The sequence below is a fragment of the Dreissena polymorpha genome, chromosome 16, assembly GCF_020536995.1.
Source record: "Dreissena polymorpha isolate Duluth1 chromosome 16, UMN_Dpol_1.0, whole genome shotgun sequence".
Lineage (NCBI taxonomy): Eukaryota > Metazoa > Mollusca > Bivalvia > Myida > Dreissenidae > Dreissena > Dreissena polymorpha.
In genome coordinates, this window is record NC_068370.1 from 12,403,029 (window position 1) to 12,429,237 (window position 26,209).

At 34.3% G+C, this 26,209-nt stretch overlaps 2 protein-coding genes across 2 annotated transcripts in view; both read right to left on the minus strand.

The window, feature by feature from the left end:
• Window positions 1-348: 348 nt before the first annotated feature.
• On the minus strand, window positions 349-4,501 carry LOC127861523 (uncharacterized). The gene is made up of 5 exons (XM_052400086.1): window positions 4,400-4,501; window positions 3,678-3,779; window positions 3,206-3,331; window positions 1,532-1,603; window positions 349-753 (listed from the first exon to the last, which is right to left on the minus strand). Exons 1-5 carry the CDS (start codon window positions 4,410-4,412, stop codon window positions 656-658), a joined length of 411 nt encoding a protein of 136 aa, XP_052256046.1. The 5' UTR covers window positions 4,413-4,501; the 3' UTR covers window positions 349-655.
• Window positions 4,502-16,347: 11,846 nt separating this feature from the next.
• Window positions 16,348-26,209, minus strand: part of LOC127861516 (uncharacterized) — a 31,629-nt gene continuing 21,767 nt past the window's right edge. The window contains exons 15-19 of the mRNA XM_052400074.1: window positions 22,526-22,606; window positions 20,155-20,255; window positions 18,218-18,365; window positions 17,661-17,719; window positions 16,348-17,303 (exon numbers count right to left, since the gene is read on the minus strand). Coding sequence (XP_052256034.1) covers window positions 17,057-17,303; window positions 17,661-17,719; window positions 18,218-18,365; window positions 20,155-20,255; window positions 22,526-22,606 — 636 coding nt within the window. The 3' untranslated portion in view covers window positions 16,348-17,056. The remainder of the gene's footprint in view (window positions 17,304-17,660; window positions 17,720-18,217; window positions 18,366-20,154; window positions 20,256-22,525; window positions 22,607-26,209) is intronic.

Genomic DNA, 26,209 nt, shown 5'->3' on the forward strand with positions numbered 1-26,209 from the left:
AAGCTGGAATGACTTATCATGATTATTTAAGCTCAAATGTACATGTTTAAATGTAGTATTAACAAGAGATGTGTTCGTCAGAAACACAATGCCCCCTATTTGAACTTTGACCTTGAAGGATGACCTTGACCTCGACCTTTCACCACTCAAAATGTGCAGCGCCATGAGATACACATGCATGCCAAATATCAAGTTGCTATGATCAATATTGCAAAAGTTGTCACAAAACTGTAACCTAGGTTAAAGTTTTGGGAAAGAAAGACAGACACACACAATGACAGACTGACAGGCCAAAAACAACATACCCCCCCTTTTTTTAAGGGGGCATAAAAATATATATCCCCAGACTGTTGTCAAGTAACCTCTCATTTTAAATCAAACACATACAATTTTTACACACTTGTATTTCGCAGGAAACAATTCTGGAATGTAAACTTACACATGATTTCATGTCTTAATATAATGAAACATATTTTTGGAATTCGAATTAACATACTGTTTACATAAGTTCTAAAAATATAGTTATTAATACACCTTCGACAGAATTATACTCTGAATCGAAGAAAATGCAGGACAAACATCATAACTGTATCATGAAAAGAAAGAAAAATTAAACATCAAATTTGTATAATAATATAATTCCGGTTCACCCAATTCAGTGTGTATCTGCACAGCACAGGAATCTTCTCTTGTTGTTACGTCTCTTATTGCCACGTGACAATCGAGGTGCTTCTGAAGAGGTCTTGCTAACTGCTAAAACATTTAAATGGTACTTACAAATGTAAGCAGTTTTTGGCGTAAAAAAATTTACCACTTTACTAACATTGATTTAAATTTTAATTGTTGATTCAATGTCCTCAAACATTCAAATGTTACCACAAAACTTCAAAACTTTTGAAGGTCAAAATGAACCCATCATTTTAAGAACCCTCTGAACTTCGAAATGAAAACTTAAAATGTTTTGAAATATGCAGTATATACAGTAATTACAAAGGTAAACCGACACTCCAGCTGCCTTTCCAATCTGTTAATAATATGTACAAAGTGCAAATCATGTAACTATTTATAATCTTTTATGTAATTTCTTAAATTTTCATCAAGTAGTCATTCGAAGTTACAGAATACTTGCACTTATTGACAACAACCAGTAATAGTTTTTTTCAATATTTACCAAACGCTCATAAACAACAATTATTGATGACTACAACTTAACATGGTATTTGGGTGGTATACAAGATATTTCTCAAATAAGGAAAAAGCATTGACATTGCACTGTCTGGATTTGAATGCATGCCAATAATAAATAGTCATTAACATCACCAGTTGTGCGAAAAGTTAAAGATACTTCTTATTGCAGCTAGATTGATTGTAACAAATATTTCATTTATTAAATAATTAACTTTAAAATAAATTTCTATAAATAACATTACTTGAATAGTTATTCCACTATAAGTCCACTATATGACACATACTCAAATGTAGCCTGTGTTGGAATGGTTACTTAAGCAAATTTTACGTATTAGGCCCTTACCTTTTCTTGTCTTGATATGGGTTGTATTTCCATCTGACGAAGTGGTTACTTTTGACGCTGTCTTGCTACCTGCTGTAACATCGCAATTATGTACCCTTATTAATTGACAATAAATAGCAACATATAATGACATATTACAACGAAATACAAAACAAGGCATGTGCACAAGAATGCATTTTACACGTACTTATTTCAGCTGCACACATAAGTGTATATAAAAATTAGGGATGTCAACGAATATCCGAATATCCGAATATTCGGTCCCGGACCGAATATTCGGATACTGTTTTCCGAATCGAATATTCGGAAGAAGAAAAAATCGAGTAATTTCGAAGAATTTGTATTCGTAAAAATCGTTCAAACATTGTCAAAAAAGTTGTTCCTCGTGTCATAATGTTTATTCCGGTTGGCGCGATAATGCGTCGCTATGGTGATGACAGTATACCGGTCATAAATCCCGCTAACAAAGCCAGACACTTTGTGTCAAAATTATGATAGGTGCAAATTGCGTCGGCAATCAAAACACCGACCTGCACTTGATCCAATGATTCGAATTACATTTAAAATTATCAAAGATTAAATGAGTAAAGGAAAAGCCAAGTTTGTGTAAAAAAAACAAATAAGACCGTATGGCAATTAAAACACCGACCCGTCATGATCTAATAACTCGAATTACATTAAAAATGATCAAAGATTAAATGAGTAAAGAAAGAGCCGACTTGGTGTGAAAAACAAAACAGATCGTATGGTTATAAACACGTTGTCCAATCAAAAAAGCTTTTAGAAAATAATTTACTCAACCTCTAATGAGTATTTGCGTATTGTATGGTCCACACATTAAGTAATTACTCAATACTCAATCAGATATTATACTAAAAGAAATGTTTTTGGAATTGCACCCTCATTTAATTGAAAATATTATAATTGCTACACGCATAAAGTAAATATCTGTCCAAGCAAAATGCCACCTACGCCTTCCGCTGCTTGGAAGTATTTCACGACATCATCCGATAAGAAGTCGCCGATCCAAGTGTCTTTTAAACGTGACAACTTTAAAAGACTGACGGTTTAGTCTGTTAAACATGTTCAAAGTGTGTTGTGGCAATGTACATAATTCGTTTAAGTTCAGCTTTAATTATATGTAGATCTAACTATTTTGTCATGTAATTATTTTGTCGTCTTGAAATATAATGTTTCTCGTTCTATTGTTGATGTACGATATTAATAGTTTAAAAACAGTCTTTGTCATTCAATTTTAACAATAAAAAGTAATCAACAAAATCAGCTTCGAATTAGCGACGGCAACGCTGTGTCAATATTTAGTCACTTCCCGTGAATTTCCTGTAAAAACGAAAGTAGAATTCATGGAGTAATGGTACGGTAAACAAAGTTGACTTTTTTCCAACAGATGTTGACCGAATATCCGAATATTCGTTCGGAAGGGTGACCGAATATTCGAATACCGAAATCGGTATTCGTTGCCATCCCTAATAAAAATGAATGAGCATGCATGAAAATTATGAAATATGTTACAGTAACAATACCAACAGGCCTGTCTATAAAGTAAAGTGCAAAAGCCTAAATCACAAAAAGGTTACTTGACAATTTGATTATGATAAAAACTAATTAATCGCTCATTTAAACAATACTTTTTGTATGATTTATCATTCTTACATTGTGTTGTCTGTTCATTTAGGTTGCAAATTTCTGTTTTGTCTTCATCAAAGGCTTCACCATTGCTCATATTTCCAGCGTCCGAACGAGATGCATTTGACAAAGTCTGACTTCCTGCTGTAACATCTAAAGTTAAGATACAGAAAACATGAACAGTGATGAAATGAAAATACTCAATAGCAACCATAAAATGTCATGTTACAACGAAATAACAATCTGTGCACGTAAACATAAATAAAATTCACGTACTTATTTTAGCTGCGCACACAATTGGTATAGAAAAAGATGAGCACACAAGAAAATTATGAAACATTGTATAATTCCTACGACCTATCTATAATGTTGAGTGTTTGAGCCTTAATCATAATAAAAACCGATATTTTGGCATTAGATATGGATAAAATTTAGTTAATCGTTCATTTTACAATATTAAATTGAACAATGCTGTTTTGTGTGATATTGTTCTTCTTACATTTGTTCTGCTCTTCATCAATGATGCATATTTCAATGTCTTGTTCTCCACAGGCAACAATATCGGACCAAATTTCTTCTTCTGGCTTTGTTGGGTTAGCCACTGAAAATTTATCCTAATACATAGATACAAAAAACAACAGGTATACTGATAAGTTGTCACTTTTAACAAGTGATGTGTTTGAGAAACACTATGCCCCCTTTTGAGCAATTTTGACCCATATATTTGACCTTTGACCTTGAAGGATGACCTTGACCTTTCACCACTCAAAATGTGCAGCTCCATGATATACACATGCATGACAAATATCAAGTTGCTATCTTCAATATTGCAAAAGTTATGACCAAGGTTTAAGTTTTTGGACAGGCATACATACACACACAGACACACACATACAATGACAGACAGGCAAAAAACAATATACCCCTCATAAAAAGGTTCATACAAACTCAAGTATATCTTGCATTGGAATGGTAAGATTAGCATACTTAAAGTTTAAAAAATATTTGATAGTAGGAATATCAAAGCACGCTCTTATCGCAAAATATTACCTCATTAATACTTTATGTACATAAATATTACCTAGAGTAAAATTATCAAACATTACCCAAACTTGTCTGAAGTGATCAGGTGTCATTGGGTCATTACGTAATAATATTCTTCATTCATAACTAATTACTTTATTTAAACACTGTTAATCATTTACATTAAAATATTATTACCTGCTAAGGACATTATATATTGACCTAGTGACCTTCGCACTAGGTCAATATCCCTCCGGGACCATGTGAACTTGAATCTTTCACAGTTAAGGAAGTTTTCAGCAAACTAGAAATAAATAAAAAGAAAATGATCAACGCAAACCAAAAACGCTGACACGCCAAATATCAGATAATTTTAAGATGCCCGTACGAAATAATTGGGCGGATTCCGGGCGTAATCGGGGCGGAATTGGCACGTAATGTTGGAATTACGCCCGTACAACTGGCGGAATGAGTTTTACGCCCGGAACTAAAATTATTTCTGGGCGTAATTCAACTGTTTTTCTGGGCGTAAAACAAATCCGGGCGTATTTTTATACTTAAAATTTGTATGATGGTGATTTGTGGACGGAATTTTGCACTTTGTTTCTTTCGTGGGGCAGAATTTCATACTTATAAAATATTTGTGAAGCCACATGACGGAATTTTGAACTTAGTAGTTTTTACAGAGAGTAATATTGGACTTTTCTAATTTCTATGAAGCTGTGACCAAGTAATTATTTACTGAACCTGATATTTCATCGAACAACTCCGTGAATTGTGTTAGTAAGCAGGCCTTCCAGTTTAATAAAATAGGGTATAAAAAGAAAAAGTGTAATATAGTTTACAAACTGATAAAACAACAACCTGTTTCTGTAATAAATCTTACACTAAATACTGGTTCGATTTCATTTAACGTGTGCAACATCATTTCGCCATAATGTCATGCAAAAGGTTAGTCAAAGGATAGTTGGCTAACAAAACGCTAAAAATGCAACCTTAAACATTATAAAGCTAAGATTTAGCACACTGGTATAGTCTACGATAATTAGTATAACTCTTTAATGTATTCTCAAATGAATATTAACTTCGCAAGTAACTAGTTGGATTTCTTCGACATTGATTATGTTTTTATTAAACAATGCACGAGTGGAACATGCATTAACATTACCTCATCAGTGAGTGTGTTTTTTGTTGCCATTATCGATTGCTCGGTTATTGGAAACGGTCCAATTTTTCCAATTACTCGGAAATCACCGTTTACAAGAGACAGAGAAGTCAAATTCCAAATCCTGGATACCTCTGAAAATAAATGGTAAAAATTAATTTGGCTTTATAACTCAAAGAACAAACAATGTTCGAAGAAAATTTTCCCACTAATGGAAGAATTCAAGCGTTTGACAGTCCTGGTCATCTTATTCATTTCTTTTTTAAACGAGTGTGGATATTTCATTAGAAAGCGAGCTTCCTTATGAATTCCATTGTTTCTATTCTTACAAAAGCAGCCCCAACAGTGCACACAACTAATCTTCCATTTTTAAATTAACTCTTACTCAGATACATATTTAGAGTTGAAAATCTGTACTATGTTTTTATAGAATATGTAACTTCAACCTCACAATTTATATAATAAGAACCATGCTCATGCCAAGAAACTGGATTCTAAACTTTTTAATAATAAATTGACTTTAATTTAATGCAATGTCAACACATAAGATACATACATACACCATTATAGTACAATACCCCAATCTGAACTCAAGTTATTGAGCGAAAACAATTATTCTACTTTAGTAACATTTACTTTGACAACATTCACTCTAACTACAATACCTCCCTACATGTAGGTCTGCATGTCAGTCCCATAGTGATACAAACACAAATACAGAACAATGGCCCCATCTAAACTACAGTAACTGAGTACAGAAACTGTTTTTCTATGTAAGTTATAGTGACCTTGACACCACTAGCCCCAAATGCAATCCCACTCACAGTCGGCATGTAAGCTACCCACACAACATTACAGCAAAATACCTCCTTACAAACTAGATATTTAGTGTAAATTCTTTCTAAATGTTTAGTAACAGTACCACTGGCCCCAAATGCAATTTTACGCTAAATCAGCATGTAACCTAAGTAGACACAAAATGTCAGTACGACATTTCAATTGTAATTTAAGTTATTGAGCGCACAATTTTAATTTGTGTATGCAACAACAGTGGCCTTGACGCCACTTGCCCCAAATGCAAACCCATGAAAGGTATGTATATCATGCGAAAGATAGGGGTAGATGCCCGCAAATGTTGCCATGAATTACAAGTATTATAAGGGTAATAGTCATTGACCGTGGTACCTAAAAAACGGCGATGGTCTCAATAGTTAACAGTCCTTCGCCGTTTTAAGCGTAACGTAGCGTATTCGAACAGAATGCCAATATTTCGAACAGCGTTCTCGTCAGTGCGACGTCACTGCCTTCAACATAAAAGCGAAACTGCACCGGAAGCAGCGACCCAGGTGCCTCTAGTAGTCTGGAAAGTTTCGATGAGATGCCTCCGTTTTTTGTTTTTTCAATTTAAACACAAATGCGTACTCAAACTGTAATTGAGTGTTTCCATTTAAATAGATTTTCTATCACCGAAAACGCGATTTCTGATCTTGGGTGCCAACGGTATATCCGGCGACCTTAAACATTGGCGCACGATAAAAGGTCGAGGGCACCAAAGAAATGGCGCTGGTCTATTTGATAACCAGTTTTATTTTTCCGAAGTTAGTGCAACTGGCTACTTTTTCCTTATTCAGAAAAAAAGGAACTGGGTTATCATTTTACAAAAACATAAGTAGGAATATACTGCAATACATATTTTGATACGCGACCTATATTTACAATGATTTTCATTGAATAATTGGTCTCTTTGGTTATTTTTCAATTATTTTTTTAGCAAGACAATGCCAGTTCCTTATTCGATTTGAATAAGGAATAAGGAACCAGTTCCTTATTCCCTATTCAAACCGAATAAGGAACGGAATATCATTATATAAAACTTAGAACAGGTGTACTGCAATTAAAGTTTTTGATATACAACCTACGTTTAAAATGCTTTTCATTGATTTATTGGTTTCTTTGGTTCATTTTGATTAAGGTTTTTAATCAGAAAATACCAGTTCCTTATTCGTTTTGTATACGGAACAAGGAACCAGTTCCTTATTCCTTATTCAAACCGAATAAGGAACTAGATTCTCATTAAATAAAATTTAGCAGCAATGTATTGCAATATTATTTTTTTTACATCTACCATCATTTCATTGATATTTAGTATTATTTGGTTAATTTTAATTTATGTTTGAGTAACACAATTTCATTTCCTAATTATCTTCTTCATAATACTTGTTTTCAGCGTGTATCGTCAAATAGAATATACAATAGAAATGTGACAGAATACATTCATACAACATAATCAAGCTGAAGTAACACACACAACATCTGAAAAATAAAATATCCGAAATTGATCGTCCGAAATACAGGCTTCTGAATAAGGAACTAACTTATTACTCAATTCCTTATTCAGAGACTATAACTTCGGATACTTAAATTCGGATCATTCTCGCAAAGCGCAACTTTATGTTCGTTACTATTGGCTCTGTTTAATGTAAGATTTTTTATTTATATCTCTGATACAGTTCTTTAAGTTTTATCTGACCCTTACCTTGGGCCAAGACTATACGATATCTCATTACTAAGCATGTTTTAGATATCTCATTCCGTTCTTAACGTAAACAGTTACGAAGAGATATGATTAAGATGCAAAGAGATTTTAATACGTCACAAAACAGCAAGACTGCACCGGAAGCAGCGGTCCAGGTGCCTCAAGAAGACTGGACAGTTTCCATGAGATGCCTCAATATTTAATTTTATTTAAAATTCAAACACCTGCGCGCATACTAGCTGTAATAGTGTTTTTTTCTTCATAGATTTGTTTAAATGCGAATACGCGTTTTCTCGCTCATGCAGACCAACGGTAAATACGGCGACCTTCAACCTCGGCACACGATTATTGACCGTGGTATCTAAAGAACGGCGATAGTCTCAATGGTTGAGAGTCCTTCGCCGTTTTTAGCTTAACAGTTGAGCTCTGTATTCGAACAGAATGCCAAAATTGCGAACAGCGTTGTCGTCAGTGCGACGTCACTGACGTCACCATAAAAAATGTCTGCACCGGAAGGAGCGGCTTAGATGCCTCTAGTAGTCTGGAAAGTTTCGTAGAGATGCCCCCGTTTTTTGTGTTTTTTTCAATTTAAAGACAAATGCGTTCTCAAGCTCTTATTGAGTGTTTCTAATTAAATAGGTTTTCTTTCACTGAAAACGCGTTTTTTCGATCTTGGATGCCAACGGTATATCCGGCGACCGTAAAGATTGGCGCACGATAAAAGGTCGCGGGAACTAAAGAAATGGCGCTGGTCTTTTTGATTACCAGTCCTATTTTTCCGAAGTAAGTGCAACTGGCTGCTAATTTTTCCTTATTCAGAAGAAAAAAAGGAACTGGGTTATCATTTAACAAAAAGTAGGAATGTTCTGCAGTACATATTTTGATACGCGACCTATATTTACAATGATTTTCATTGATTAATTGGTCTCTTTGGTCCATTTTAATTTATTTGTTTAGCATGGAAATGCCAGTTCCTTATTCGATTTGAATAAGGAATAAGGAACCAGCTCCTTATTCCCGATTCAAACCGAATAAGGAACTGGACTATCGTTATATAAAACTAAGTACAGGTGTACTGCAATTAAAGTTTTTAATACCCAACCTACGTTTAAAATGCTTTCAATTGATTATTTGGTTTCTTTGGTTCATTTTAATTCAGTTTTTTAATAAGAAAATACCAGTTCCTTATTCGATTTGAATAAGGAACAAGGAACCAGTTCCTTATTCCTTTTTCAAACCGAATAAGGGACTGGGTTATCATTACATACAAATCAGCAGCAATGTATTGCAATATATTTTTTTTTACATGTACCATTATTTCATTGACATTTAGTATTCTTTGGTTAATTTTTTATTTATATCTCTATTACAGTTCTTTAAGTTTTATCTGACCCTTACCTTTGGCCAATAATAAACGATATCTCATTACTAAGCATGTTTTAGATATCTCATTCCGTTTTCATACGTAAGCGGTTACGAAGGGATATGATTAAGGATGTAAAGAGATTTCAACACGTCACCATAAAATCAAGACTGCACCGGAAGCAGCGTTGAAGGTGCCTCTAGTCGACTGGAAACTTTCATCGAGATGCATCAACATTTTATTTTATTTAACATTCAAACACCTGCGCGAATACTAGCTGAAATAGTGTTTTTTTTTCGTAGATTTGTTTTAGTGCGAATACACGTTTTGTCTTCATGCAGACCAACGGTACATCCGGCGACCTTCAACCTCGTCACACGATAATTGGCTGTGGGATCTACAAAACGGCGATGGCCTCGATGGTAAACAGTCCCTCGCTGATCTTAGCGTAACAGTTGCGCTCTGTTTTCTTACCGAATGCCAATATTTCGGACAGCGTTGTCGTCAGTTCGACGTCACAGACGTCAATATAAAGGCGATAATGCACCGGAAGCAGCGGCCAGGTGCCTTTATAAGTCTGGAAAGTTTCATCGAGATGCCTACGTATTTTGTTTTTCCATTAAAAAACAAATGCGTATACAAGCTCTTCTTGAGTGTTTATATATTAAAATTCATTTTCTATCTCCGAAAACGCGTCTTCCCGATCTTGGATGCCAGCGGTACATCCGGCGACCTTCAATAATGGCACACAATAAAAGATCGTGGGACGCGACAAAATGGCGCTGGTATCGGTGGTTACCAGTCCTATTTTTCCGAGTCAGTGCAGCTGGTTACTTTGTCATTGTTCACCCGCGAAAAAAGAACTGGTCATCATTACACATAAAAACTAGGTAGAAATGTTGTACAATACATATGTGCGATACCCAACCTATATTTACAATGATTTTAATTGATTTATTTGTCTCTTTTTTTTCCCTTTTTATTCAGAAAATGGCAGTTCCTTATTCAATTTGAATAAGGAATAAGGAACTAGATCCTTATTCCTTATTGAAATCGAATAAGGAACTGGGTTATAATTAAATAAAACTAAGAAGAAATGTACAGCAGTTAAAGTTTTGGATACACAACGTGAAAAACAATGATTGCTATTGATATATTGGTCTCTTTGGTTCATTTTCATTTATTTTTTTTAGTAAGAAATCGCCAGTTCATTATTCGATTTAAATAAGGAATAAGGAGTTAGTTCCTTATTCATTATTCAAACCAAATGAGGAACTGGATTCTCATTAAATAAAACTTAGCAGCAATGTATTGCAATAATTTTTGTTTACGTGTACCATCATTTCATTGACATGTAGTATTGTTTGGTTAATTTTAATTTATGTTTGAGTAAGACAATGCCATTTCCTTATTATCGTCTTTATATTTGTTGTCAGCGTATTTCGTAAAATAAAATAAACAAAGAAATGTGACAGAATTTTTCTATATAACATAATCAAGCTTAAATAACACACACATCTAAAAAATAAAATATCCGAAAGTGATTGTCCGAAATACAGGCTCCGGAATAAGGAACTAACTTATTTCTAATTCCTTATTCAGAGGCCATAATTTCGGATACTTTAATCGCATCATTCTAGCATCTGGACCTTACCTTTGGCCAAGACTATCCGATAGATGAGTATCAGATATGTTTTCATCATGTTGAAATCGAATAAGGAACTGGGTAATAATTAAATAAAACTTAGTAGAAATGTACTTCAATAACTATTTTGTTATACCCAACCTACATTAACAGTGGTTTTCATGATTTATTGATCTCAGTGATTCATTTTCACTTATATTTTATTAAGAAATCGCCAGTTCCTTATTCGATTTGAATACGGAATAAGGAATCAGTTCCTTATTCCTTATTCAAACCGAATAAGGAACAAGGATAAAATTAAATAAAAATAGTAGACATGTACTACAATACATATTTTTGATGCCCAATCTACATTTATAATGATTTTCATTGATGTACTGGTCTCTTTGGTTCACTTTAATTTATCTTTTTGGCAAGAAAATGGCAGTTCCTTATTCGATTTGAATAAGGAATAAGGAACCAGTTCCTTTTTCCTTATTGAAATCGAATAAGGAACTGGGTTATAATTATAAAAAAATAAATAGAAATGGACCTCAATAAATATTTGTTATACCCAACCTATATTTACAGTGATTTTCATTGACTTATTGATCTCTTTAATTCCTATTTATGTTTTTGTTAGTAAGAAAATGCCGTTCCTTATTCGATTTTGATTTGTTATTTATAGTAAGTACATTCCAGTTCCTTATTCGATTTCAATAAGGAATAAGGAACCAGTTCCTTATTCCTTATTCAAACTGAATAAGGAACTGGTTTATCATTACTTAAAACTTAGTAGAAATGTATTGCAATGCGTATTTTAAATATCCAACCTATGTATACACATGTATATAATGATTTTCGTTTGTATGTTGAACAATTTTGATCATTTTCATAGATGTTTAAGTAAGAAAATGCCGTTCCTTATTCGATTTTGATTTATTATTTATAGTAAGTACATTCCAGTTCCTTATTCGATTTCAATAAGGAATAAGGAACCAGTTCCTTATTCCTTATTCAAACTGAATAAGGAACTGGTTTATCATTACTTAAAACTTAGTAGAAATGTATTGCAATGCGTATTTTAAATATCCAACCTATGTATACACATGTATATAATGATATTCATTTATATGTTGAACAATTTTGATCATTTTCATTGATGTTTAAGTAAGAAAATGCCGTTCCTTATTCGATTTTGATTTATTATTTATAGTAAGTACATTCCATTTCCTTATTCGATTTCAATAAGGAATAAGAAACCAGTTCCTTATTCCTTATTCAAACTGAATAAGGAACTGGTTTATCATTACTTAAAACTTAGTAGAAATGTATTGCAATGCGTATTTTAAATATCCAACCTATGTATACACATGTATATAATGATATTCATTTTCATGTTGAACAATTTTGATCATTTTCATTGATGTTTAAGTAAGAAAATGCCGTTCCTTATTCGATTTTGATTTATTATTTATAGTAAGTACATTCAAGTTCCTTATTCGATTTCAATAAGGAATAAGGAACCAGTTCCTTATTCCTTATTCAAACTGAATAAGGAACTGGTTTATCATTACTTAAAACTTAGTAGAAATGTATTGCAATGCGTATTTTAAATATCCAACCTATGTATACACATGTATATAAGGATATTCATTTATATGTTGAACAATTTTGATCATTTTCATTGATGTTTAAGTAAGAAAATGCCGTTCCTTATTCGATTTTGATTTATTATTTATAGTAAGTACATTCCAGTTCCTTATTCGATTTCAATAAGGAATAAGGAACCAGTTCCTTATTTCTTATTCAAACTGAATAAGGAACTGGTTTATCATTACTTAAAACTTAGTAGAAATGTATTGCAATGCGTATTTTAAATATCCAACCTATGTATACACATGTATATAATGATATTCATTTATATGTTGAACAATTTTGATCATTTTCATTGATGTTTAAGTAAGAAAATGCCGTTCCTTATTCGATTTTGATTTATTATTTATAGTATGTACATTCCAGTTCCTATTCGATTTCAATAAGGAATAAGGAACCAGTTCCTTATTCCTTATTCAAACTGAATAAGGAACTGGTTTATCATTACTTAAAACTTAGTAGAAATGTATTGCAATGCGTATTTTAAATATCCAACCTATGTATACACATGTATATAATGATATTCATTTATATGTTGAACACTTTTGATCATTTTCATTGATGTTTAAGTAAGAAAATGCCGTTCCTTATTCGATTTTGATTTATTATTTATAGTAAGTACATTCCAGTTCCTTATTCGATTTTAATAAGGAATAAGGAACCAGTTCCTTATTCCTTATTCAAACTGAATAAGGAACTGGTTTATCATTACTTAAAACTTAGTAGAAATGTATTGCAATGCGTATTTTAAATATCCAACCTATGTATACACATGTATATAATGATGTTCATTTATATGTTGAACAATTTTGAACATTTTCATTGATGTTTAAGTAAAAAAATGCAGGTTCCTTATTCGGCTTGAATACGGAATAAGGAACTGGTTCCCGTTTCCTTATTCGGCCGCGAAAAAAGAAATTGAGTTTAAATGAAAACAAAAATTAGGAAATGTACTAGATTGCATTTTTATATCACATAAATGTTAAATAAGTATACAGGCTTAAGGTTTGGTTGATTTGAAGTTAGATTTCGAAGTAGATAATGCCGGCTCGGGTTATTCAAAAAATCCTATTAAAACGCTGAGAAGAAACATGAATATGTATCGTTATACACAAATTAAATGTATTCTTGTTATTTAGCTTTGATTTAATTGAGAATTGTTTGCATTATTTTTCTTAAAAAGCTTAGTCAAATATGTTAAGCGTGAATAAGGAATAAGGAACCGTTATTTATTCCTTATTCGAATAAGGAATCGTGAATAAGGAATAAGGAACTGTTCCTTATTCCTTATTCGAATAAGGAATAAGGAACTAGGAAAAAGGAACCAACTTACTCTCCATAATTAAACTTCATTTCTTTTTTATATTGGACATTACTTTGTTTTAATTTACCTACTCGTAGCACAGTACATTTACTTTTGTTTAGTTTCAGACCCGATGTCATTCCGTAAAGGGTTAGCGATTCTATTAGGTTATGGAAAGAATCGTAATTGTCGTTTAAAAAATAAGTTGCATCGTCAGCAAATAGGGACTGTTTGATTTCTTCGTCAGGTTCTAGTGATATGCCTTTTATGTGTTTATTTGATTGGATGTGATGTGATAGATACTCGATGCAGATAATAAATAGCGATGATGAGAGTGGACATCCTTGTCGAACCCCTCGTTCGATGTTAAAACTGTTTGAAAAGAAGCCATTGTTAATGATTTAACTGTTAATATCGGTATAGAATAGTTTGACCCATTGAATGAGACTTTCACCAAAGTTCATATTTTCTAAGCAAGAGAACATAAATGAATGATCAAGCGAATCGAATGCCTTTTCGAAGTCTGCAAAGAATATTAGACCAGGATTATTTGAATTGTTGAAATAGTTAATGCATTCTTGGATAAGACGAACGTTTTCACCAATGTAACGTCCTTTTATGAAACCAGATTGAGATCTTGAAATGATTGCTGGTAATATTTTTTTTATTCTGTTTGCTATACTTTTAGTTGCAATTTTATAATCATTGTTTAGTAAACTAATCGGGCGCCAGTTTGATAAGGATTCTAAGTTTTTTCCAGGTTTTGGAATAAGTGATATAATACCTTGTTTTTGTAGCGTAGTTAAGTTTTCGTTGTTAAATGAAAAGTTTAGTGAATTAATTAGATGTGTTTTTATATCATTCCAGAATATTTTATAAAATTCGATTGTGATGCCATCAGATCCTGGGCTTTTGTTATTTTGCATATCTTTTAGGGCTAATCCACATTCATATTCATTAAGCAATCCGTCGCACAGTTGTTTTTCCTCTTCGTTTAAAGCGTGATGTGTATTTTTAAAAAGGGTGTTATTTTCAACATTTTTTCGTTTATAGAGGGTTTCGAAAAATAAACGTTGTTCTTTTAGTATTTGAGTCATGTTTGTTATATCTTTGCCATTGACTACTTATTTGTGTACAGTTTTTTGTTCACTTCTACGTTTTTCAATGTTTGCGAAGTATTTTGTATTTTTTTCATTGTGTTCAACATGCTGTGAACGCGCTCTTATTATTATTCCATTGAGACGTGTATGATAGATTCCATCTAATATTTGTTTTTTTTAATGTCATTTCATTTTCAATGTCGGTGGTATCATTTGTGTTTGTTTGATGCAATTGTTTTTCAAGTGTTTCAATGGTTTTGATGGTTTCAGTTTCAAGTTTGTGTGTTTCTTTTTGTTTAAATGATGTGTATCTAATTGTTGTGTTACGTATATTTCCTTTAATTACTTCCCATAAGGTGTTTGGGTTTGCATCTTTATTATTTTAAACTGTATTTAATATTTCCTGTTTTATTTTTGTTTGATATTGAATATCCAATAAGATGCTGTTGTTAATTTTAAAGTATAAAATGTGATTATAATGACCAGGATAGCAATAAAGTGAGAACCAATGTCCGGGCTGTCAAAATAATGTAGGAATTATTGTCCGGATTGTCAAAATAACAAACGAACGGTATCCAGAGAGGCGCCCCCCCCCCCTCCATCAAATCTGGAGGGGCGGAGAAGTGCCCCCCTGTCATAATTAAGTAGGCGGATATCTTTCCACAATAATTCAAGGGACGGATAAGTGCCCCCCCCCCCCCGTGTCAGCTTCAAGAACCATGAATCGTGGAATGCCTTTATCAGTGGGTAAGGTAGACCACTAACTTCTTATATATAGGCATCAGTTTTGCTACGTTTTGCAATATTTAGGACTTGAAGAAAAAAGTTCAGTCAAATTATTATTATTGTTTTCAGCTTGCATAAGATTGTATTAAATTGCATGCTAATTCACGGGCTTATTTGTTTGAACTACGCGGAAAATATCAAATAATTCAGCCGCATAAACTGTTTATATTAGCAAAATAAAAGATTTTTGTTCTTTGGTCACACACTTGCAAAGAAAAGAGATCCCCTAAATAGACAAATCCTGCATGATCAATCTGCTCAGGGCGGTCTTTAAGGGGAAGACAAAATTTAGGGGGCACTTATCCAGGTCCTCAATACTGACAAGAGGGCACTTATCCGCCCCCTATTTTTCAGCAGAAGGGCAGTTTTCCGCCCAATAAAAAACAGTGAGGGGGCTAATATCCGCCCAGTGCAAAATCGTTTAGGTGGCACCTCCTTCTGTGCCCGTCATTCCCTATATAATTATGATTAAACTGGCTAATATCTATACAGTATTTAGTATCTTACAAGCTGTAAGGAAAAAACACTTTGAATTGTAGTATTTGGCGATAAATTAGTACTATTAGTCCTAGAAATGACCACGGAATACTTCTGCCAGGAGAAGACATGTCGGTATTATACATTTTGTTTATTGACCAAACATCTTCTACGTGTGGTTTATGACAACTTGTTGTGATCTACGTCTCTGTTATTTAGTATCTGACGGCACAGTATCTGATCACCATTAGATAATTGGCTTGTGCCTACATAGTGGCAATAAAGCCACAGATCTATCAACAAACAAGATTAGTGATCGATCTTTGATAAAACACCGCAATAAAAATGCTAAAACAAAGAGTATCAAACTGTGTGCAAGCAATAAAATAAATAAAACAAGTACTTTATTTAAGAACATTAAATTAATGCATAAATCTTAAAATGGGAATTAAATATTACTGCTAATTTTGACAATGTAATCTTGACAATATTAATACGTCGCCAAATGTTTTAAAGATTGAATGTTTGAAATCTGATGTGGCGTTGAGTGGCACTATTAGCATTTCATACACGTTCTGCCTCGTTCTGGAATTCTGCAAGTCACGTGACTTCGGCCTCTTATCAATTTTGGTGTATTGTAAAAAGGGGCTATTGTATAATCAAATAACAAATCCTTTGTGCTGCACATCACGTCATAAGCACCCTCATATGACCAACACATTTCAAATATCTTTACACTTTGGCATAAATACATATAATTGATTTAGGCAGTCTTAAGAATACCATATAAATTTGTCTATTTATATACATTCCTGCAATATCACATCTGCCAACAATTAAAACATTCAACTGTCCAACTGCAAACACTGCAGCAGATATGGTCTCACATTGTCCACACTTACTGTTGAATTTACCCCATCCTTATCGGCAAAAACTAATACACCAGAATGAACTGATTCTGAGTCAACTTCAGCACGATCACCATGGTCATTCACCTCAGCTATGTTGTTGTTTCCATGACTACAGAGAATGCCAAACTTTTGCTCTGAAGAGGTTATTTCTTTGGAATGCTTCTTTACTGCGAAGTCGCAGCTGTAATGTAAAATAAAACACAATAATTAATTGTATTTCACATATGTCCTATTATATATGCACAAATCATCATATATTAGAAAAGTTTTTTATATTATTTTTTGTAAAAAATAAAAAAGACATAATGACAGCTAAACAATGAGTACATATAACTTTTAAACCAGGATTTTGGATTGCAAAATCTAATTTATTAACATTTAGGCTAAGACATTAACACAGTATATATGTCATAATCATAATTATGTGTTATTTCATTATTTCATTTGTTTGACTCTAAAGCATAGACCCTCTGACATTTTAAGACACTGCTATTTTGCCAATCTGAGATCAAGTCCCTATAAACAAGTTCAAGCAAACCTTTCTAATGATGGCATCAACCTGAATATTTTATCCCCATGCTGAGACAGCTGCTTGTTCTGTAATGTCCAATAACAAACATCAAAAGACTGTTTAGATGCATACCATTTATCAACTTAGTCACTTTGATATGATTTTTAACCTCACAAGACGCGTGTGCCTCATAACTTAACAGTGAAATACTTAAAAAATCTTTTATGTTGCCAACATTTTTTTTTGGCTCAGTACCTTGTGTCATACATATATGTACTTTTTCGCATCCCAAAATAGGATTGCTACATATTAAGGTTCAGCACAATGGATGATAATTTATCAGACCATTCACAACAGCTGATTTGATTTTCCAATTTCAGTTTAATTTACACATACCTGAATATTATGGCAGTCATAGTCAAAAGTGTTCAATATACAATACTGATGTTCATTTCAATTAAAGAAATTGATTGACCTGTCATTTCAACAACACTTTTGAGGACAGTGACATTGGATGGTTAAGAACATTATGATGACAGATAAATTTTAAAGAATTTAAATTCAGATGTTCCAAGCAATTATACCTTTGCAAGGGAGTTGAGCACAACTTGATACAGGAGCTGAAATTCCCTCCCTTGATCCTTGAATTGTTCTAGTAAATCAACACAGCTCTCCCACTGCTTGTACTTAAGCAGTAATTGGATGGCTTGTAACACACATAGATCCCCATCACTGTAACATAAAGTGTTAAAACCTGAAACACCCACCTGTTCATACACACTTGGAGCTAACATATAAAAATTATTGACACTACATTAAGGACAACATATTAGTCATAAAGAAATTATCTACAAAAAGCAATATACATGTAGTTAATACAGGAAAAATTCCATTATTTAATTGTATACTGAAATGCAAAATTTAGAAAATATTAAAGCGGGTATATAAGATTTGTTTATATGTGTTTAATTGTTAAAATATGTTACAATAACACAAAATAGGCAAGAAAAATTATACATTAAAGCCGAATTTCATAAAAATGCAGCAAAGGCAAATTAGCACCCCGAGCCGATAGTGACGTACATATTTTCCTACAATAACAGAAGCATTCGACTTTGCAGTAGGATCGGAGATAGTGTTCATGTGTCGTATGAATAGATATCGTTGCAGGAATTCAAATAAACCGTTAAACTAAGTTTAGATGCACATCGTACATGTATGGTATACATGCTGGCGAATTCGGCTGTACAGCCGTTTTCAATTTCAGAATTAAATATCTAGCTTATTTTGCATTTTTCGACACATGTTCTTCTTAACTTTTATTTTAATTTATATTGAAATATATATATAATAAGTTTTTTTACACAGTTTATATAAATTCATAAATATTTGACAAAATCGTATATACCCGCTTTAAAGGGCAACAGAGCAAATATAAAATATTGAACACAGGCACACTTAACCTTTTAGCTTCCATCATCATATTACTGTCTACTATGTATGAAACATTTAAGTATTCACTGCAACCCACATATAACTGTGAATATTTACAATTCAGCTTCAATCACCATATTACTGTCTATTGTATAATTATGAAACACTTACCTATTCTGATGCAAATCACAATATTATTGTCACATTTAAAACATATGTACCTTTCTGCTGGAATCCCAAATATTAATATCAATGATATATGAAATATTTACATATCCTGCTACAAATCCCCATGTTGCTGTCTATTGTAAATGAAACATTTACATTTCGCTGCAATTCATATATTACTGTCTGATGTTTTTCTTAAAATTTAACTTTTTTTCTGCGACTGTCTTGTGTATATGAAACGACTTCCTCTTTGTTGTACCACCCATATTACTTTTTACTATGAAACATTAACATTTCTGCTGCAATACCTTAATTACTGTCAATGGTACACAAAACATATCACAAAACATTTCGTGTGCAATACTCGTATAACCGTCGAATGATATGAAACATCTACATTGCTGCTGCAATCCCCTTCTTACAGTCATGTGTCCATGGTGTATAAAACATCTACATATCTGTTGTAATGCCCATATTATTGCCTATTGTACATAAAACATGCATTTCAAGTCTATGGAAGATAACACCTCTACATTTCTGCTGCAATCCCCATATTACAGACTATGGTAAAGCCCCCATTACCGAGAAGGCTAGCTCAGTTTGTAGAAAGACAAAGATCGTAGCTTCGAGCCCTGGCATTGACACATAACTAGTGTGACATTGATTCTCAAGTCCTTTGTACAGACATTCTTTCCCTACCTCTGAATCAAGTTGTGCAGTTGTCAGTTACTGTTGTAACTATATGTACTCAGAACTGGTATACCAGCTATCCCAGGAAAAGCGTGAACACCATAATTAAATTAAATTACTTAGACCAAAAATATGTGCTTTACGATGGACAGAAGTCATTGGTGTTTAGACTAGAACACAATAAATAGACCAAAACAGCCACAAAATTTAACTAAACATACAAACCCACCTGATGACGAGGACATGGGCATGTACTATCACTGCCATCTTCACGTCAGATGATATGGATGGGTCAGGAAAACACCGCAAGGCTCTTTCAAACATTACTGGCTAAATAACATGGAATTAAACAACAATCTACACTTTAACAATATGATATATAGAACCCCAATAAAAGTTATTGTGTAAAAACTGTTTCTATTTTAAAGTGACAGGGACCTTGACATTGATGTGATTTGCCCACAATATAATCTATCTAAGCTACCTATAAAAAAATCCTAATATCTCAATCCACATTCAATGAATGAGCAGGGACACAACATATTATTCAAAGTACCACTGAATTGACCTTGACCCTATATACAATATCCAAAAGCTAGGTATCTATGCAATCTTGGCTTCTTGCTTTATCCATAGTTTAATAAATATTGGTGAATGAAAACTAAAATTATAGACCAGAAACCATTTTGCCATGTCCTATTCTAAGTTACAGTGACCTTAAACCTTGATCTGGTTGGCTGAAATTGAAATCCCAAAGCTTTGAAATTGAAATCCAAAAGCTTGCGTTTTATGTAAGCTACCTTAAGTAAATATATCATTGCAATACCTCAATTCAAACTCAAGTTATTGGAACCATGTTTTTAATTTACATAACAATGACCTTGACCTGACCACGGACTCTAGATGTACACTCTGTGACCTGACTAGCCCGAATATACAACCATAAGCAAGGTTGGAAGATTTTTATGTTTTGATGCCAACCAAAACCTACTCACCTCAATCATAAAACCATGATTTGATATATTGTTAAAACTAGAAATGGCGCGGCAGAGGCCGACGCGTATCCCCACGCCGCATGTTTGACCCAGGGATGCCCCAGGGTTGGTAACGGGGCCATGCATAGTTGAGATTGACCGTATTGTCATAAGAGAAGTTCAGTATCAATTGGAAGTGAATCAGTGTAGAAATGAAGAAGTTATAGTAAAAGGAAATTTTTGGTGGGTGTGGCCTATGTGGACGGGGCGCCCCAGGATTGGTAATTGGGCCATGTATAGTTGAGATTGACCGTATTGTCATAAGAGAAGTTCAGTATCAATTAGAAGTGAATCGGTGTAGAAATGAAGAAGTTATAGTAGAAGACAATTTTGGGTGGGTGTGGCCTATTTGGGCGGGGTGTCCAAGGTTTGGTAATGGGGCCATGCATAGTTGAGATTGACCATATTGTCATAAGAGAAGTTCAGTATCAATTAGAAGTGAATCGGTGTAGAAATGAAGAAATTATAGTAAAAGGCAATTTTGGGTGGGTGTGGCCTATGTGGGCGGGGCGCCCCAGGGTTGATAATGGGGCCATGCATAGTTGAGATTTACCGTTTTGTCATGAGAGAAGTTCAGTATCAATTTGAAGTGAATCGGTGTAGAAATGAAGAAATTATAGTAAAAGTCAATTTTGGGTGGGTGTGGTCTATGTGGGCGGGGCGCCCCAGGGTTGGTAATGGGGCCATGCATAGTTGAGATTGACCGTATTGTCATAAGAGAGGTTCAGTATCAATTTGAAGTGAATCAGTGTAGAAATTAAGAAATTATAGTAAAAGACAATTTTGGGTGGGCGTGGTCTATGTGGGCGGGGCGCCCCAGGGTTTGTAATGGGGCCATGCATAGTTGAGATTGACCGCATTTTCATAAGAGATATTCAGTATCAATTTGAAGTAAATCGGTGTAGAAATGAAGAAGTTAATGTAAAATAACATAAAAAATGAGTGAAAATTTCTGGCCCGGCCCCACCCCAACCCCCATAACTTTTGACCCAGGGGTCAGATTAAAATTCCAAATAGTGCAGGGGCGCACATATGCTCATAGCTACCATGTTTGTAAGTTTCATGGTTCTAGTGCTTATAGTGTAGGAGGAGATAGTGGTCAGGACAGGCGGATGCCTGGACAGACAGACAGACGGCGGAGATAACCACAATATCCCCACGCTTTTCAAAAAGCGTGGGGATAAAAACCTGGTCAATAAACTATCCTAAGAGATTTTGCCATAAGAAAACTATTAAATGAAATGTAAAATTAATGGAGCATAAACTCATTTTTTTCTGGTACCATTGCATTTAACCCATTTATGCCTAGCATCTAGAAAAAAGGCCTTGGCAAACAGCGTAGACCCAGATGAGACGCCGCATGATGCGGCATCTCATCAGGGTCTGCACTGTTTGCTTAAAAGAATTTCTGTAAGAAATATTCTAAATATAGAAATAACTAGACTAGACTTCCCTAATTTTGGAAATAAATTGATGCAATTTAGAAGAATGGGAGAGTCCACTAGGCATAAATAAGTTTAACAGTGCAGTTTTACAGTGCAGGGTGAGAAAGTGCTGCCTACTTACTGTGTGCCTCCTACGAGAGAAAGCTGACACACCGCCCATGTTGACATCACACATCTTCTGGGAAAAGTGCAAAAACTTCAACTGTGAAAGACAGAGGTGATCATTTATGAAATCAAACTATGCGTGTTGAGAAATCTTCGATGTCGATATATTGAGCACTACATAAATTAAAAACAAGAGCTGTATTCGTGAAACACAATGCCCCCTACTGCGCCGCTTTTAAGCCATATATTTTACCTTTGATCTTGAAGGATGACCTTGACCTTTCACCACTCAAAATGTGCAGCTCCATGAGATACACATGCATGCCAAATATGGAGTTGCTATCTTCAATATTGCAAAATTTGACCTTTGACCTTGACCTTTCACCACTCAAAATGTGCAGCTCCATGAGATACACATGCATGCAGAATATCAAGTTGCTATCTTCAATTTTGCAAAATTTTGACCTTTGACCTTGGCCTTTAAGGATGACCTTGACTTTGACCTTTCACCACTCAAAATGTGCAGCTCCATGTGATACACATGCATGCCAAATGTCGAGTTGATATCTTCAATATTGCAAAATTTGACCTTTGACCTTGATCTTAAAGGATGACCTTGACCTTTCACCACTCAAAATGTGCAGCTCCATGTGATATACATGCATGCCAAATAGAGAGTTGATATCTTCAATATTGCAAAATTTGACCTTTGACCTTGACCTTAAAGGATGACCTTGCCCTTTAAAAACTCAAAATGGGCAGCTCCATGAGATACACATGCATGCCAAATGTCGAGTTGATATCTTCAATATTGCAAAATTTCAAAATTTGACCTTTGACCTTGAAGGATGACCTTGAACTTTCACCACTCAAAATGTGCAGCTCATGAGATATGCATGAATGTCAAATATCAAGTTGCTGTCTTCAATATTGCAAAACTTGACCTTGGACCTTGACCTTGACGAATGACCTTAACCTTTCACCACTCAAAATGTGCAGCTCCATGAGATACATATGCATGCCAAATATCAAGTTGCTAGCTTCAATATTTCAAAATTTGACCTTTGACCTTGAAGGATGACCTTGACCTTTCACCACTCAAAATGTGCAGCTCATGAGATATGCATGAATGTCAAATATCAAATTGCTGTCTTCAATATTGCAAAATCTGACCTTGAACCTTGACCTTGATGGATGACCTTAACCTTTCACCACTCAAAATGTGCAGCTCCATGAGATACACATGCATGCCAAATATCAAGGTACTATCTTCAATATTGCAAAATTTGACCCTTGACCTTTCACCTTGAAGGATGACCTTGACCTTAACCTTTCACCACTCAAAATGTGCAGCTCCATGAGATACACATGCATGCCAAATATCAAGTTGCTATCTTCAATATTGCAAAAGTTATGGGCAATGTTAAAGTTTTCGGACGGACAGACGGACAGACTGACGGACCAACAGACAGACTTTCTGACGAACAGACAGACGGACCGACAGTTCAAAAACTATATGCCACCCTTCAGGGGCATAAAAAAGTTATGGCGAAAGTTAAAGTTTTCGGACGGAGGGACAGATGCCATATATTTGACCTTTGACCTTGAAGGATAACCTTGACCTTCCACCTTTCAAAATGCAGCTCCATGAGATACACATGCATGCCAAGTATCAAGTTGCTATCTTCAATATTGAAAAAGTGATGGCCAATGTTAAAGTTTTCGGACGGGCGGACAGACACCATATATTTGACATTGACCTTGAAGGATGACCTTGACCTTCACCTTTCACTACTGAAAATGTGCTGCTTCATGAGATACACATGCATGCAAAATATCAAGTTGCTATCTTCAATATTGAAAAAGTATGGCCAATGTTAAAGTTTTCGGATGGACGGACAGACGCCATATATTTGACATTTGACCTTGCAAGATGACCTTGACCTTCACCTTTCACTACTCAAAATGTGCAGTTTCATGAGATACACATGCATGCAAAATATCAAGTTGCTATCTTCAATATTGAAAAAGTTATGGCCAATGTTAAAGTTTTGGACGGACGGACAGACGCCATATATTTGACATTTGACCTTGAAGGATGATCTTGACCTTCACCTTTCAGCACTCAAAATGTTCAGCTCCTTGAGATACACATGCATGCCAAATATCAAGTTGCTATCTTGAATGTTGAAAAAGTTATGGCCAATGTTAAAGTTTTCGGACGGCCGGACAGAAACCATATATTTGACATTTGACCTTGAAGGATGACCTTGACCTTTACCTTTAACCACTCAAAATGTGCAGCTCCATGTATGCCAAATATCAAGTTGCTATGTTCAATATTGAAAAAGTTATGGCCATTAAAGTTTTCGGACGGACGGACAGACTGACACACTGACTGACGGACAGTTCAACTGCTATATGCCACCCTACCAGGGGCATAAAAAAAGATTAATCTAAATACAAATATTTCTTCTTTATTTCAATAATGCCCCAAAACTCTGTTCATGAACATAGAAGAAATAAGAGGTGTTTGTAAAGCATTACTGCTCCTCAAACACCTGCATGACTTTTGAATTCTAGTTTTCCCCAATAATTTTATAACAGACAGCAATGAAAATCCATATATTGATAAATAAACTGACAGGAACATGTTTTTTGCAAACACCATGTCTAAGAAGATTTAGTTGTAATGGTTGAATGCGTTTGATGATGGCAGTGCGGTATTATATGAGCCGTGCTATAAGAGAAGGAAGTTTAATGCATGTGCGTAAAGTGTCATCCCAGATTAGATTGTGCAATAAAGTTTCTTCATAGCAAAAATCAAGTTAAGGCAGAAAGTGTCATCACTGATTAGCCTGTGTGGATTGCACAGGCTAATTTGGGATGACACTTTACTCACATGCATTAAACCCCCTTTTAACAGAGCATGGCCCATATCCATACATTGTCCAATATGTTTATATTGTTTTATTACTATTGAAAGTATGCTTAAAGGAATATTATTAGGGGTATTAATGGTACTCAAACTCTACATAATGATATAATTTAATCTCACAAGAACCTTTGACCTCAACTTTTGACCTATTCACCTCAAAATGTATAGGCATGTTTCTCTTCACCAAAGTAAACATCGTACCAGTTTGTTGAGTTGTAGGTCAAAGCTTTTACTATATATCATTTGGGGACAAATGATATACAAACAACCCTACCAACTGACAGAATGATGCAAAACAATGCATCCTCGCTTCTTTGATAATAAATTATAAATTTCTATTATACCAAAATGTCTCAATTTAACAACAAACTAGCCATTGTATGGTATTGACCTTTCAGTCATGGTGAACGGGATACTATAGAGATACATGCTACATTCTGTCTCCTGATTGTGGTGAGAATTAGTAATTTATGTCAAAATTGCAGGATGAATGACTAAGTTACAGACAAGAGAAGCTGTTGAATGGAAAATTTTTACTTTTGACCTTGTTTTTATGATGGTTAACATTACTGCCAAATTATTTTAAAATCCATCAATATATTGAAATGTTATGGCCAAGACATGATGAAACAAGAGCACCGCCTTGCGGGTGCAGACCGCTCATCTATTTTCTTTTTAAAGGTGAAGGGACTCTCATTTTCAATCACAAAGGAGGGAGGAATGGAGTGAAGAGGGGTGTATAGTGTGGGGTTGTGGACATTT